This window comes from Hydra vulgaris, chromosome 03, assembly GCF_038396675.1.
Source record: "Hydra vulgaris chromosome 03, alternate assembly HydraT2T_AEP".
NCBI classification, from domain to species: domain Eukaryota; kingdom Metazoa; phylum Cnidaria; class Hydrozoa; order Anthoathecata; family Hydridae; genus Hydra; species Hydra vulgaris.
Window position 1 is genome coordinate 23,607,327 of NC_088922.1, and position 17,887 is coordinate 23,625,213.

At 26.3% G+C, this 17,887-nt stretch overlaps 1 protein-coding gene across 3 annotated transcripts in view; it reads left to right on the top strand.

Moving 5' to 3' along the window:
• The first annotated feature begins 1,000 nt into the window (after nt 1-1,000).
• The window catches only part of LOC100201725 (DNA repair nuclease APEX1), a 52,722-nt gene continuing 35,835 nt past the window's right edge, over nt 1,001-17,887 (top strand). Inside the window, exons 1-4 of one of the 3 annotated variants that reach the window (XM_065792702.1) lie at nt 1,001-1,143; nt 9,148-9,193; nt 13,541-13,615; nt 14,457-14,536. In XM_065792702.1, the coding sequence (XP_065648774.1) occupies nt 9,182-9,193; nt 13,541-13,615; nt 14,457-14,536 (167 nt within the window). In that variant the 5' untranslated portion in view covers nt 1,001-1,143; nt 9,148-9,181. Of the gene's footprint in view, nt 1,272-9,147; nt 9,194-13,540; nt 13,616-14,456; nt 14,537-17,887 lie in introns of all 3 variants that reach the window. The other 2 variants (XM_065792700.1, XM_065792701.1) reach the window with 2 other exon arrangements.

Genomic DNA, 17,887 nt, shown 5'->3' on the forward strand with positions numbered 1-17,887 from the left:
GGAGCATCAATTTCTATTTCTAAAAAGAAGTCCTCTATAGCAAAAAGTTTCTTTTGAATAAAAAAAAAAATTCTTTTAGAAAAAAAGTAGGTAAGGGGGTGTTGGCGTCTTTCCCCCCTCCTCCGAAGTTGTCGGCTCTGTTACGTATTCATTATTTGTAAGCACACTAAGAGTGCTTATAAATTAGTGGGCTGTGTCACAAAATTTATTAATGAAAATCTAGATTCTTGAAAATCTTTCTATTTTGAAACGGGCTGACGACACGTTTCAAAATTGGGGGAGGGGGGGAAGGGGCACAATCGTTAATTTTATAAAAAAGTTCGCTATATCTAAAATTTTCTTAAAAAAAAGGTCCTTAAAAAAAGTGTGTATGTGTGTGTGGGGGGAGGGGGAACCCCCTCCCCCCCCTGGTGTTGTCGGCTCTGGTTCTTTTTAAGTAGTTTTATAGTTTATTTTTAAAAATCGAAATGTAATGTTTAGTTAACAATCTTATATCTAATTTTCCATTATAAAGTCAACTGGCCCAGTAGCGGATGGGGGGGGGGGGCTAAGGGTAGAAGCCCCCTCCCCCCTCCTTGGGACTTAATTTCAGAAATATTCTTTTGTAAATTGACTATTCAACTAAATTGTACTGACGAATGAAATTAACTATTTTACGTAGTTATACGTATACGAACTTGATTATTACACTAAAGTAGAAAAAATTAAAAAAGAAAGTTACATATAAATGAAAATATGCTGACCTTTTTTTTTTTTTTAAACCTTTTTGGCCTCCTCCTTGGCGAGTGACAAAACCCGCCCCTGAACTGGCTATTAATTAGTTAACCCAAAAGTTAATTAGTATTTATTCAAATTTTTAGTCTAAACAAAATTTTCATGTTTTTTTTTTTAATATTTTGGTAGCAATTACTCAAAATAGGTTGAAAGAATATCCATTATTAGATAGAGCAAACGAAACTTTAAACCATGAGCTTTAAAAGTAAAATGCGGCCGTAAATAAACTTTACCACGGAACTTTAATTTTTGAAACAGACCAATCATAGCTATCTATTTTTGATTTGGAATGTCTATGTCAACCGTTTATCAGTCAATCCAAAGCACGTGGAAACATACCCAGCTAATATTTGTACAATTTTTCATTTGGTAATACGATTTAACGTTATATGATTTTATTTAGAATTAACGTGGAGACCCATGTTAGTTATAAAATCTCCCTTTTGTTCGTCAAAAATATTAGGTTGTTCTTTCTATAAAACTGTCTTTACTATCAGGTGATCTATAAATTATCAATGTTTCCTTTATTATTACTAACAAATCTTTATTTAATGAATAAATGGTTTTAAGTATTTGTTATATTTTCATATATTATTAATAGTAAGTATGATAATAATTTATATTATACCTAATAAATATTATTTTATCTGGGCAATAATATCAAATCAAATCAAATCAATATATTTTCACTTTAATAATAACTGTATATATACAATCGTGCAGGACATTTACAAACATTTATAAACTGATGACGCGTAAAGACCTATGATGGTATAAATATAGCATAATAATAATGATAATAATAATAAGTATAAATAATAAATAAATAATAAAAAATAAATGAAAATAAATAGTAATAATAATAGTAATAAATAGTAATAATAATATTAAATACAGTAATATAATAAGTACTATCTATATATTTTAGGTATATATTTTACTATATATTTATCTATATATATTATAGTGATTATCATAAGGATAGTGCAAAAAAAAAAAAAAAAAAAAAAAAAAAAAAAAAAATCATAACAATATCAATAACAAAAAATATAACAGTAAAAAAAAGGAAAGAAAGGAAGAAGAGTCAAAGAAGTAGAAGTCATAGGAGTTTTGTTGTGATCCAGCATTTTTCAAGCATAGAAAAATTGAATATGAATTAAAGAAAAAGAAAAAAAAAAAAAAAAATTGTTATAGAGAATTAAGCGGGACGATTGCATAGAAAATAGTTTATTGTTTATTTATTACATGTTATATGGTTTAGTAGTGCCACAAATTTTAGAGCAATATAACTTTACAGGATGATGAAAATGAGGGTACTTGATTGTGACTAAATGAACATTTATACATTTTTATGTTTTATTTTTAGTTTTATGTTTTTATTTCTATTTTATGAGTTTTATATTTTTATTTCTATTTTATGGGTTTTATATTTTTATTTCTATTTTTGGTTTTATATTTTTATTCTTATTTTTATTTTTATTTATGAGTTATTTTTATTTATTTCTATGTTACTTTTATTATATTAAAAATTTAGTTATAGAGAATAACTAGGGGGTGATTGCAAAACTGATAGTTCATTGATAATTTTTACTGAAGATAAATTTTTTTACATGGGTTATAAAGGCATTTCTATTTGATATTTTGGAGAATATTTTTTTAGTTTCAACAGGAAGAGAGTTCCAACATAGAATTGATTGATACTTGATTGACTTTATGCCATACTTGTGTGTTTGTTTTAAAGGCATAGAAAGACTACAATAAGATACAGACCTAAGTTTATAACTATGAACATCATTTGTGAATTTAAAATAGCTAGTGAAGCAGCTAGGCGTATTATGGTGGACAATGTCCCATACAAGAACACAGTTTGATAAGCAGATAAGTTCGTCAAGCTTTAAAATTTTAGAAAGATTATACAGTATGTCAGAACAAAAACTGTTAGGTTGAAAGTGAATTATTCTTAAAGATTTATTCTGGAGATTTGTAAGGTTTTTTTTTTAAATGGATGGACTTTGCCCCCATATCTGACAACCATAGCGTAGGTGGGAGTTAAAAATAGCATGCCAAATATTCACAAGGGTTTCATAATTCACAAAATGCCTTATTTTGGTAAGCATTCCATTTGCTCGACTTAATTTGTTTGATATGGACTTAATTTGTTGAATGTACAAGAGATTTTCATCTAATAATATGCCCAGATATTTTATTTTATCTACAATATTTAGTTTTTGACCACTAATTCTAAAATTAAGTTTTTTGGTAATTTTTTTGCCTTGAGGTTTAAATAAAACTAATTCAGTTTTTTTGACATTCAAAGATATTTTGTTTGATCGCAGCCATTGAACCAGTGATGCCAGGTCATAATTTAGGTACTTATTTAGCTTTTTTAAAGACTTATCTACAATCAGAAGGTTAGTGTCATCAGCAAAATGATACACCTTTGAGTACTTAATACAAGTGTTTAAACCATTTATGTAGATAAGGAAAAGAAGCGGACCCAGAGTTGAACCCTGAGGAACACCTATAGATGTAAACTTAGTAGTGGATGAGATATTACCAATAGTAACACTTTGTGGACGATGGTTTAGATATGACTTAAACCAGTTCAGTGCAATTCCCCTTACACCATAATGATACAGTTTTGATAATAAAATTTCATGGTTGACAGTATCAAAAGCTTTTTGCAGGTCAACAAATACTCCACCAGCAAATTGCTTTTGATCCAAAGCCTCACGTATGGTTTCAGTTATATCTATGAGTGCTTGGTTAGTAGAGTGTTTCTTTCGGAATCCAAATTGCAGACTATATAAGCTATCTGATAGATTTAAAAAACTGAGCAGCCTGTTATACATAAATTTTTCAATTAGTTTACCTATATTTGAGAGTAAGGATATAGGCCGATAGTTACATGGATCTTGTTTACAGCCGCTTTTAAAAATTGGAACAACTTCTGCAACTTTAAATAAGTCAGGGAATATCCCTGATTGAAAAGATTGATATATTTTAATACTCAAGGGGAAGCTCAATTCTTGAGATGCTAAGGTCATTATTTTTGAAGGAATGCTATTGGGACCGGTGCTTTTTTTTGGATTCAAGAGGGAAATATAGTCATTTACTTCTTGAGGAGTAACTGGAGATATAAAAAAAGTATCAGGATTTTGATTTTTCAAATAGTGGCTGAAGTGAAATCTAGGAGTTATAATTTCTTTAGAAAGTTTATCTGCAATTGAAGAGAAGTAATCATTAAAAGTGTTTGCAATTATTTTCTTGTTAGTTATAGTTTTATTATTGATATTTAAACTATCTATATTATTGTTGATCTTTGATTTAATATAAATAATACTCCTTATTCCTTTCCAGGTATTTTTAAGGTTATTTAAGTTTTCATTAAAGTAGGTTGAATAATATGATTTTTTTTGAGTATCACAGTAGGTTACTAATTTGATTTCTGTAATATTTGAATTTTTGAAAGTAATGTAGCTTCTCATTTTTATTAAATTCTCATTTTTACATTTTATAAACTTCTTGTGCAACTTATTTTTAATTTGTATTGACATAAAGATTCCATTAGTAATCCATGGCTTTGATAAAGATTTATTAGCTTTTTTGGTTGACATTTTAAAAGGGGCGTGACTATCAAGTAATCTTTTAAGTGCATCCAAAAACTTTGAAGTAGAGTTATTAACACAGTAGTTTAAATGGTTTATTGAAAGCCAATCAGTTTCTTTAAGGTCTTTTAAAAAACTTTTTTCATCAAAATTTTTAAAACATCTATGATATAATTTAGAATGAGACTGTTTTAAGTTCTTGGATGGAAAGGATATGAACTGAACAAGATGGTCAGCAAGACATACTGTTAGGTTGCCTGATTTAGTATTTGGAGTGTGAAAGTTTACAAATATATTATCTATGAGAGTCTTTGATTTTGGGGTAATTCTGGTTGGTTGAGTAATTAATGGGAAGAGAGAGAAAGAGCACATAAGATTTAGAAAGTTAGAAACATCATTGCAGAAGTCATATTTTAAAAGATTAATGTTGAAGTCTCCTAAAAGAACTATATTTTTATTCTCTAGTGATAACTTGTCAAGTAAGGTTTGTATATAAGTGATATTAAACTCACTAGTGCTCATACATGGGTGGCGATAAATGCAACCTACAATAATATTTTTTGCTGATGGCAGTAAAATTTCAATAAAGGTTGATTCTAGTTCTTTGTTGTTCTGGATTATGAGGTCAGATCTTAAGTTATAATTTAATTCAGATTTTATATATATATAATAGTTCCTCCTTTATTAGAATGTGAATCAGTATGTTCAAAGACATAGCCATTTAAAGCAATATCACTTCTAAGTGTTATGTTACGATTTAAGTGAGTTTCAGATATAGCAATGATATTAGGTTTATTATTCATAAGGGAAAGCAGAAGTTTTAGATCATCTAGGTAATATGTCAGGGATGATATATTTACATGTAAATAGGTTTTTGAATCAATACTAATAGCTTTGTTATACTCTGTTGTATCATAGTATTTACAATTAATATTATCATTGTCAAGTTTATTTTGATAAAGATTTATTAAAGATTATTTAGGTTAGATGAAGTGTCATAAAATAAGTTATGAGTAGAAGTGTTTGCATAGTGACCATATAGTGACCTTAAAATCCTTATCTGTAAGGGAAGAGTATGGTAGAGTGTTATTTAAGCAATTAAAACAGTACCAACAGCCAGTCTCAGTCATCAAAGAGTTGTAGAATTTTTTATCAACATTATTACACCTAATGTGGATCCACTTATTGCAAGAGTCGCACTGTATAGCTTTTTGATTGCATGTTACGGTTTTATAACAAACACCACAAGGAGATTTAACAACCATATTATTCACTTCAGCATTTAGGATAATGAAGATGAGAAAAGGGTACTTGGTTGAACTAAATTTATATTTGTATTTTTATTAGGTTTTTATTTCTATTTTTAATTTTGAGTTTTATATTTTTATTTTTAATTTAAGAGTTATATATTTTATTTACAGAATTTTATATTTTTATTTATGACTTTTATACTTTTATTTTATACAAGTTTTATTGTATTATTGGTATCAAATTTTAGTCTATATTTTAATTACAGATACTAGTGAACCCTATGCAATACTGTGTGTGAGATTTTGATAAAAAGTGAGAACGTGACAATATTTTAAAAGTAAAGAATGTAACCCTTTTGAAACTTATATATTCAAACAGAAATAATGTATTAAATAACTGTGGTATAAAATATAGTAACTTATAAGAATTAGATAATGATAAATAATATAATAGATATTATATAAATACTATATAAGCATTATGATACTGTATAAATAATCTTTATATTTAAATAATAAGTCTAAATAATCTAAGATTATAGAGTAAAGTATAACTATAAGTATATGAGTTTAAAATATAAATAAGATTTATAATGTAACTATACTGCTATAGTATAAATATAAGTGATATAATAAGATAAATAAGATAAATATAAGTGATAAAATAAGATATATATGACAAGATAAAACTTATATATACATATAAATATATACATACATATCTACACACACATATATATACATACATATACATATAAATATATCCATACATAAGTATGCACATATATATAATCATAAAACAAACATGCAATCAAAATATATACATATAATATAGATAATTTATATACTATGGAGAAATATATAGATCAAATTATGGGTATTTTAATAGAAGTAACAAAAGTTAATAATGAACAACAGCAAAAATTTAAAACTGTAGTAATTTTCAATGAACGGTATCTTTGACTAATTGAAGGAAATTATTTGTCGCCACAAGATTCTCTTTAACTGATTGAAAATGACTTGAGTCATTTTCAATAAGTTAAAGAGAAAAACAGTTGAATAAGTAAATAAAATTTGAATAAAGTAAATAAACAAAGTAATACTGCTTTACGTCAAAACAATACTTTACGCCAAAGTGCAGAACAGCCAGTCTGATTTGAAACAAAATATTAATGTAACTCTCTTAGCTTTCCGTAATCTCACTTCAGCGAATCAGTTTTAAAATCGAAGTCAAGCATCCAAAGCAATCACTGCACTATTTAGAATATTAAGGGTAAACAATAAACATAAAATGTTAAAAATTTAATTTTTATCATTCTAGTCCGAAATCGAACGACCTGCCGCCATTTTTTTTCCACAATCAAGTGGCAATAGATAATAGAGCTAATTTGAGTAAACTTTAGTTTACTCACATCTATTACATGCTAGTGTATCCTATCGAACACCCTAAAAACAGATCCCATCCTCAGGTTCAAGAGTCTGTTCCTAAAATCACTCCACCATTTCTACCTTAAAATCACACCACCATTTCTACTTAAAAAGTTGCGCTTAACTTTACTCTTGACCTTTTTACCTCTTAACCTTTTTCTTTACCTTTGCATTTTATATAAGTTTTTAATAAAGTCTGTTTTATTGGTGTTACTAAATAAATATTTACGAAACTCTACTTTTTTATGTGGCTAATTTATCCAACTTTAACTTACATACTTAACTTACTTTTATTATGTGGTTAACCTATTTCATATTATTATTATTTTATTTTATTTCCTTATTTATTCATCACTGTTTTTTTAAATTTTTTAAATGTAACACTTTGTTGAGAGATGTGTGTTGCACACATTTCCATCTGTCAAATAAAGTATAAGGTCATGTTTAAGAGTGGTTTGAGATTTATAAAATATAATTTGTGTTGAAATTGTGTTAAAATTAAGACTTTTTTTAAAATTGAAAAATGTTAAAGTAAACTCATGATTTCTTTTTAAAAATAAACCATAAGTTGGCAATAAAGTGTAGATGATGGTTGGAAATTTTTCCAAATAGTAAATTGTTTGGCACTCAATCTCGATGGAACAAATGCAAATACAATCAGAAAAATCATCAGTAGCATCACCGTTGCCAATAATTCATGATAACAATACTCTTAAGTGCTTAATACACTTGAGATGACACAATAAAAATTAGGTTGAGTAAGGAGTACTTTTAACTTTAACAATTTCTCCATATTACAAACTTTTTCTTCAGCTTCTTTCGATGAAATCGAAAATTTAAATTTACTCAGTTATTATAAGCTTGAATTTTTTTTGTAAGTAGTTTAATTTCTTCTCTATTTTTTTATTCTTGCTTTGCTTCATGGCTCATAGCCCTATCATCTCTTATCTTGTTTTCTTCATCATTGTCATCTTCATCACCATATTTGTTTTTCATCATCGGTACTTTTGTTCTTGAACAATCAATATATATATATATATATATATATATATATATATATATATATATATATATATATATATATATATATAAATGAGATTTTTGTTAATTTCTCACCATAGTATAAAACTTATACAAGCAATTTAAATCCTATTAAAATTATGATAAAATAGCTGTTAAAAAATGCCAAAATGCCCGAAAACCACATTAGAATTAATTTGTTTTATTCGTTTTCTGTAAAAAATTCCCATCCACCTTTTTATTAAAACACCTCCCCCCCCCTCCTTTCCCTTTTATTAGATCTGGACTAAAAGGTCCAGGTAATTCAATTCACCTCAAGGAACAATTCAGCTTGACTAAGCCAGATAGCTTCTTGAGGTGAAGCATCTTTAACAGATATGGCACATCGTACTATTTTTTCTGTAACTATGCTATCTTTTGCAGCATAAAATGCCTTTTACGTCAAATTAAATTATTAAATCTATTAAGTTAAAGCAATTTCTTTATTTCTAACAATTTAAAATTTTCTTATTATCTTTGATTTTCATGATAATTATAAAAATCGACATTTTATAACTTTTAAAAATATTTCCTAACTTTTTTCTAACACTATAACAAGTTACTAATTTTGTGTAAAACTTTACTCTGCATAATTCTTTTTTATCAAAAGTATTTTTTGAAATATCCATTTAAAGAAATTTACTTTAGAACTTTAGAATTTTTTTTTACTAAAAACTAGCAAGTTGTCACATTTTAAGTTTTGAATTTTAGAAAAAGCATATTGCCCATTAGCCTAAAAATCAAAAAAAAATTTTTTTTGAATAGCTGTAATGATTAGTAATGATCTCAGATTAGCAGTAAATAGTTTCTTTGAGTTCTTAATAGTTTGTTAAAGGTGGGGTTTGAAATTTAATAAAATAATGTTAGTTTTTTAAACAATTTTTTAATGCATATGCATATTACTTGACATGTGTAATTTTAGAAAACTTATATAGTTTGTTAACTAATGTGGTAGCGTATTAGTGTTTTTTAACTAATGTGGTAAAATGTAATGTGGTAGCATATTAGTGTTTTTTGTTTTGTTTTAGATCCTTTTCAAGTTTTCACTTTTTATCAAAAACAATGGGTAAAAGAGTACGATCTTTTATTTTTATTTTTATTGTAGTTTTTATAATCTTGATTTCTAGTACTGAATGAAAATATTTAAAAAAGGATTAAAAGTATATTTATGTTATAATATTATTGTTCAAATTTTTATTTATGTTATTTTTGACTTGCTGACATTGTTTTTGTTTGTAATGCTGATTTCATTTATATGATGGGACATCATATAAATGAAATCAGCATCATATTTTTATTGGTAAATTTTAAAATTTGGTTGTTCTTTTAAAATTAAAAAAAAAAAAGTTTTTACAACTTATTCATTATTACTGTGTTATTCATACCTCCATCATAAGTACACATGTTATTCATACATCGATTATTTAATCATCATAAGTACATATGTTCTTTTTAAATTCTGTTTACTAAAGGAAATTCTAATAATGTTTTTTTATTTTATATTGATATTTAAAATAGATTTGTTTCAAAGCTAAACTTTGTATTTAACTGATTTAGGTGAGCACAGTTGAAGTGCCAATTGTTTTTAAATTCCTTATTTTTAGTTTTAAGACTTGGTAATAGGTCAAATCATTATATTTCAACCAATGGCATGTGGGTCACCATTTCTGATTTTCCTGATTTTACATATTGTTTTTACATATTGTGCATCATGTAGATAGGTTAAATTTGAAATTTCAGACTACCAAGTAAACTGGTTCAGAAATTATAGCCTTAGAAACATGACACAGTTGCCCCCCCCCCCCCTTGATTTACAAATGGTCAAAACAGACTACTTTAGAGCTTTATAACTTTTTTCTCACCTTCAACAAGTGTCTCATTTTTTCTAGAACTATTTTCTGGATAGTTGTCTCTTAAAAAAAGTGGTTTTTATTAACTTGTGTTAAATTAGAAAAAAATTATGACCTCCTCAACTTAGGAAAAAATCCTAAAATTGCTAAAATATGCCAAAATGAAACTAACTGGAGCATTATTTTATTCATCCACAAGTCTTTACAGATAAGTTTTGTGATTAGCTACTACTGTCTGCAATAAATGGGCAAAATATAGGCAGCTTGTTGCAGTTTAGAACTCAAATACATCTAAAAGCAAAGTGTCCACTTGTCTAAAAAGTCTAGTTTTCAGCCGTTTTGAGATGCTTGTAAATTTTTTTAACACTTTGTTTTGATCTAAGATTAACAGCATATAAGACCCACTAGAGCGAGGTGGATTTAAGGTAGCACCAATCAAAGGGGGAAGGGGGACAACCAATTTACAAAGGTACAAGCATTCATTTTCTAACATGAAACATACATGAGTAATTTTCTAATGAATATACAGTTAAGCCCATTAGATCTTTATTGCATTTTTCATTCTTTTATCATAAAATTCGAATTTTGATAGTGACTATCAAAAATGTGTGCATAAATGCATTCCTTATAATATGTAATACAGTAAAACACAGAGGTTTTTTTTTTAAACATAGTTTTCTTCTGATTTCGAAACTATATGGTTTTAAAAGAACTGATTTGGGCTGTAATTATTTTACTTGAAAAATTGTCTATGTTATATATTATTCATAATCTTGAAGTAAAAAATACCATTTAAAAAAATATTAATTAAACATTACTTGCCTGATTTAGGTAATCTAATAAAATACATGTAGATGCAAATAAATATTCTAATTTATATATTCTGATCAATTTGTTAAAAAAATGAATCAAGATTATGAGTTAAATGTTCTGTATACTTTAATCTTATATTTGGAGATATTTATATAACTGATTGAGACCTCTACTACAGAAGCTATATTATTTATAGCAAATGCAAAAAACAATACTCTTTGATGGTCAAGAATATTGAGTGGTTTTTTCTTTTTAGATTTTGGAGAAGGTCACTACAATTGAGGAGGCTGTTTGTTTTTTTAAATATGTGGTTACAACTTTTTCTCAATTCTATAATTATGAAATATGAACCTTAATGAACAAGCGCTGTACTGAAATTTAGAGTTAAGCATAACACTGTAAGGAATGTGCTAGGGTTTCAACTTCATACCTTTTGCTTTCCAGAGCAAAAACCACTTCATTACCAGGGTTTTAATAAATAAAACAAGAGAGGGTATGTTTGAAGCATTAGTTATACTAAATGAAAGCATGGATACTGTTTTCAAAGGAACTAATGAAGATTATTTTTATGGACACTACAAACACTGTTGTAGTGTCCATAAAAATAATCTTCATTAACACTGGAAAAGGAAATAGTGTTATTGCCCAAGACTGTTCACTCAAAAGAAGCTGAAAAAACATTATTGACTGTCAACATGTTTTTGACCGCTTGCTTTGCACAGTAATATATGAACTTAGTAGAAACATTGTTGAATATAAGTTTATCTTCGATTTTTTAAATAACAAACAATTTTAGAAGTGTTTCAAAAGTGATAAGTTAATATTACCAAAACAGCAGAATGGTGTCATGATGTTTCTATTTTACTTAGTTCAAATTTTTTTACTTTTTTAAAAAGTATTCTTTTAAAAAAAGTTGTATCTATTTAAGTTTTAAAAATTACCTTAGTTAAGTAATGCAAAGTGGAATTTTAGGGCAATAGTATTTTTTTTTGGTATTTGTTCTTTTACCTAAGCAAAGAAACTTACTATCCAGAGTTCATAGATTTACCTTTTTTCAAAAGAATAAGTCAACCATTGATCTGTTGATCAAATGCCTAATAATAATAACTATTGACTAAAAATTTCCAGATCAAATCAGCATGCAAAAGGGGAAATCCAGTGTTTTTTAAATCATTATGATGTCTGTTAAAACAAGTAGAAAGTTCAGTTTTGATTCATTTGTAACAAATAACTGCATATTGTGTTATATAGGTACTGAATATTTCACTTTTTTTCATATATACATTTTTACTTTTTTTTTTTTTTATGTATGTAAAATTTTCCATCAAGCTTGATTGTTTATCAACATATATCGTAATAACAAAAAACAGAAAATCATAAAAATGTTTACAACTATGTATTAAGTTCTTTTGAAGGTCATATTAATAAGTTCTACATTCCTTTTTGCTGTTGTTGAAATGTACACTTTAATCACTGAGACACATTAATTTCAAAAAAATATAAAGTAAAATGTAAAAACAATTTTTTTGGCTGTAACAGATCTCCTTTGACACCTAAGTATATTCCCAAACTAATCATGTGATTATTAGAGTCTTTGTGAATCAAAAGACAGCCATTAATACTGAGATTTGAAGAAGAAACAGCTGAATTCAAATTAGCCCAACAAAGAGCAATTAAGTCTGATGAATTTTGCAAGAGGTAAGGTTCAACTGAAAAAATGTCTCAAAGACTACAAATATTTGTAAAAGATATTTTGAAACAATTAGGTTGTGGTGATTGTTTTTTATGTTTAATAATTCGAGTACGATGTTCAATTATAGATAGAGCATATAGATAGCGGTACCTTCACTAGGTAGTAAGAACAAGTTACCCTAACAATGAGCTATACAGTTGCCTCTGTTCTGCTAAATAACCTAAAGTCATAACTCAGGGTTCCTTATGTGGCCTTTTCAATGCACACCAAAAGCGCTAACAGGGCCATGATAAAGAAAATTTTTTTGCATATTGGTAATTAGCAGAAAAAAATTAACAGTGGGGATAAATTTACTAAATTTATTTTATTCTCTATATTTCTTCAGCAAGAGTGCTCAATGAATCATATCTTTATATGTTTGTTTGACGAGATTAAGTAAAAAGTAACTGCATAATGTTTACTACTAAAAGTTTCATGTGTTTGCAATCACCAGGTAAAAAATGTAATGTATTTTTTACCTGATAATTGCTTATGAATGAAGCTTTTAGTGGTAAACAATATATATATATATATATATATATATATATATATATATATATATATATATATATATATATATATATATATATATATATATATATATATATATATATATATATATATATATATATAATTAAATAAAAGAGTCTATAATTAGATCTAATATTTATATAGATGATAGATTTCAGTATACAAAATTTGGAAACAGAATAAACTCAAAATTATTCTTTTTGCAACTTAGCAACTGTTAAAAATTTACTAATATATATAATATGATTTTTTTTGCTGTAATTGATCTCATTCAAATGAAGTTTGTATAGCTGCACAAAATGCCAAATTTAGTATTGTTACTGTTGTAATGTTTAGTCTTTAATTAGCAGAAAGTTTAAAAAAATCAACAAATATGTTACGCAATAGTTCAAATATTGAATCATTGCATGAAATTTTAATTATTATATATGTAATGATTGGATTTCATAGAAAATCTGAAAATTATATTTTCATGACTTTTTTAATTTTTTTTAGAAGACAGACAGTAAAATTGATAAGGATGCAAAAAAGACAAAGAAAAATAAAATTCAACAAGAAGAGGATGAAAAGGTTAGTCAGCAATAAAGTTTGTTTGATGGATTGATTTTTGATTGTATTTGAAAGCAACTAAAAGCTACAATGCAGACAGATTAAATCATACAATAAAACTATTAAAGATGACCATTTGATTACCATTTTTCTAAACACTGAAACAGTTTTGCCAATTTTTTATGCCTAATGGTAACTAATTGTTCTGGTGAGTACTTTTTTCAAAATTGAAGATAGTTAAAACATATTTCCACAATCCCATTGGTCAAATTATGTTAAATAGTTCAGCAATCATAACAATTAATCAAAATTAATCGATAAAAATTAAATTTGATGATTAGGTTTAATGTTTCCGATTCCACACATAAATATTGATCAAAATATCTTGCAACAGTTTTCTATCCTAATTAATGGTGAAAGAAACTATAGGTTTAAACTTAGATTACAGGTTCTCAGCAATCTTTTGTCAACATTTAGTTTACTGTCTTAGAATTAAAATTGATTTACAATTCAATAAGTTAACAAGGTTGTGGCCAAAGCTTTGCATTGTTAGAGTAATGCTGTATTTCTATCACTATGCCATGCTATGTCAAGGTTTATTGCCAACTAACCATCTAGCTTCTTTTTCCTCTTCTGGCATGGTTTTCTATCTGTTTTCTTTAAGCCTGTTCTTTCTTGCATGCTTTGCTCTCTCTGTTAGCAAGATTCTTGTCAACATCGCATATCTTTAATGTTTAGCTTTTATAGGAATGCTCAGTCTAAAACAATATTGATCATCTCTATCACTTCTAATTTCTTCACCCAAATAATCAAAAATAGATAATAAAGTAAAACTAAATAACAATTCTAATTTTTTATATAGAAAGCAACAATTTTGAAAGATGAAAAAATGGACTTAAAGCCATCTGATTTTGAATCGAAAACCGTTACAGCAGATGGAAGGTAAAGTATTTTAATATTAATTTATGAACTGGTTGTTCAGTTTAGAATTTTAAATGTTTGCTACACAAATTATTTTTTAAGAATTGAAAACATTTAAAATAAAAATTACCATACAAATCTAAAGCATTTTGTGGTAAAAAAAAACTTTGTATATAAAGATATACAACCAAACTTGTATTATGTACTAATAAAAAGCATAGTAAAATACAATATTGAACTTGCAGATGTCTCTAAATATCAGTAAGCTTTCGTTCATTACAACGTAAATAAAATATGCTACAATAATTAAATTTCAATTGTGATAAAGTTTTAGTATGCAGTAGCCTAACCATAGGCATGTCTAGTTGATGTCTGCTATATTGTTGGGCATAATCAAATAAAAGTTATCCAACTTGAATATATTTTTAAAAAAAATTTTATATATATACACACACACACATATATATATATATATATATATATATATATATTTATATATATATATATATATTTATATATATATATATATTTATATATATATATATATATTTATATATATATATATTTATATATTTATATATATATATATTTACATATATATTTAGATATATATATTTATGTATACATATATATCTATATATATATATACATATAACTATATATATATATATATATAATATATATGTATATATATATAATATATATGTATATATATATATATAATATAACAATTAAAACCAAGCAAAAGCAATATTTAGACACTTCTCACAGATCCAGTCCATGGGGTCACTATCAGCTCCGTCTGGAATTTCTGTGAATTTTCAATTTAACATGGTACCAAACATCATGTAAGTCTCAATACACCCATTCTTATCTTTGACCTCTGTGAATCACAATTGCGAATCACATTTTCGCAATTTTTTTTTTTTTTTTTTTGTTTGTTAATTTTTTTTTCTAATTTAGCATTTTTTGGCCTTTCTTAAAAGTAATGTTTTTGTCTAAGTTTTATATTAGGGGTCATAAAGTACGTCATGCTAAATTAGTCTTTTGAATAGAAGTATGATCTTTGCTCTATTGCGCGGAGATTTTGTTCAACATAAAGCGCTTTTGAATTTAAATTACTTTAAATCTCTGCATGGAAGCCAATATTATTTTAAAGTCATATTTAGTTTGATTCACTGAATGGATAAAGTACATCACACTAAATTTACCTTAAAACTAAATTAAAACAACCTGTTAAGTTACTACAGTAACTTACAGTCACTCAATATTAAGTTTACTTTGACTATCTTTTGGGACACAATACTGCAAAGATTCAATAAAACAAGTCTTGCTTTAAAAGGTGCAACTTTAGATTTGAATAAAGCTGTTGGTTTGATGCATTCATTCACTGAGTATGTTCAATTGTTGAGGTGTTCGACAGAACTGGATAAATTTAAGAAATACGGAAAAGAGTTGTCCAAATGTGAAGTAAATAAAAAAAAAATCAAAAAAGTCAGAATGCAACAGTTCAATGAAGGTACTTCTGAAGAAGTTCTCCTGCTTGCAAAAGATGAAATTTAATTTAATGTTCTAATTGATATTATCGATAAATTAAAAGCAGCATTGGCTCATATATCTATCGCATATTTAAATGTGCCCAGCAGATTTAGTTTCATAAACAATTTGCAGACATGGACTGATGGGAGTGATAAGGCATTGTGATACTTTAGTAACAAATTACTCCAATGACATTGAAGTCAGCTTGAAAAAGGAAATGCTTTACTTTTGATCTTACACAGTCACACAAATTAATTCTGATGATACAAAAACAAGCAAGGTGTTGTTGATGAGCCTCATTTTTCTCAATGATGGTTTGGTAGACTTTTCCAAATTTTGCAGTAGCTTTTAGAATTTACCTCAGCCTAATGGTGGCAAATTGTACATGTGAAAGAAGTTTCTTACAATTAAAGCGTATAAAAAATTAATGTTGTCTTATAATTAATCAAGAGCAGCTCGACATGCTTTCTTTAATGTGTATTGAAAGTGAGATGATCAGAATACTCTCATTTGATGAAATTGTTGAACAATTTGCCATACGAAAAAATCCAGAAAATTTAACTTTAATTCAAATCCAGAAAATTTCACTTTAATTTTTAAATACATGGCTGAAATATTAAATATTACATACCATCACTTTTTCTTAAGTCAAAATGGCCTCCAAAATATATTTGCCTCTGGCCCCAAGTGCCCTTAATCCGCCTCTGAGTAACAATATCAGATTTAGAACATAGTGCAAGCGACAAAGAAAGTTTTATTTAAATCGTAAACGTTTTGAATAGTTAAATAAAAGTTAAAATAAAAATTAAATTGAAAAAAATTTAAATTATAATTAACAAATTATTTTACTTCTGTTCAAAGAATTTTTTTTCTAAAAAATAGTTTAAGCATATTCTTATACTTAAGGAAATATAATTCGATTTATTAAACTAAATTTTTTTGTTTCAGTTTTTATTGCAAATCAATTAGAATTAAAAAAATGAATGAAAATTGTCAAAAATTGTTCAACTGTTTTCATTCAAAAACCATTTAAATGAAAACAATTGAACAATTCTATTTATTTAATTAATTATTTATTAAATGAACAATTCTATTTATTTGCTTTGTTTTAAACTCAATTTTTTAATTGTACGCTAGATCAAGAAGCAATAAATTAGAAAAAATAATTAAACGTTTTTTTTTTGCTTTGATCGTACTCATTTTGTTTATAGATTATAGAACCTTTCATTTATTAATTAGAACAATTCTCTTTATTTGCTTTGTTTTATTTTAAACGCGTTTTATGTTATTATGGATATAAACTGTATAAAACAGCAAAAAAACAGTGTCACAAAGTTGTTTTACATAAACACAAGCTCTTTATATTGTTTAATTTATGATAAGCAGTTTAATTTACTGCTGTTTTATAGCTTTTTACAATAACAATTAAATATTCTTTAAAAAAAACGTGTATTTTATCATCAGCATGAACATATTAAAGTGGTTTTGACTAATTAAAGTGGTTTAAATATTATAATATTTACATGTTTACTCTTACTTTTTTACTTTGACTTTTTTAAGTATTATGTTAATTAAAAACAATTACTAAAAGAAATATCTTAATAGTATTAAATACGTTACTTGTTCATTACACTATAACTGCAACTTAAACTTTAAATTATAACTTAAGCTGTAAATTATAACAGTAACTTACACTATTTTAAACTCCGTCAAACAAGAAAATTATAAGATATTATTTAAATATGAAAGTTAATATTTTAAAAATAATTGTACAAAATGTACAAAAGATACAATTTTATACAATACAATACAAAAAACTTATAAGATAATATT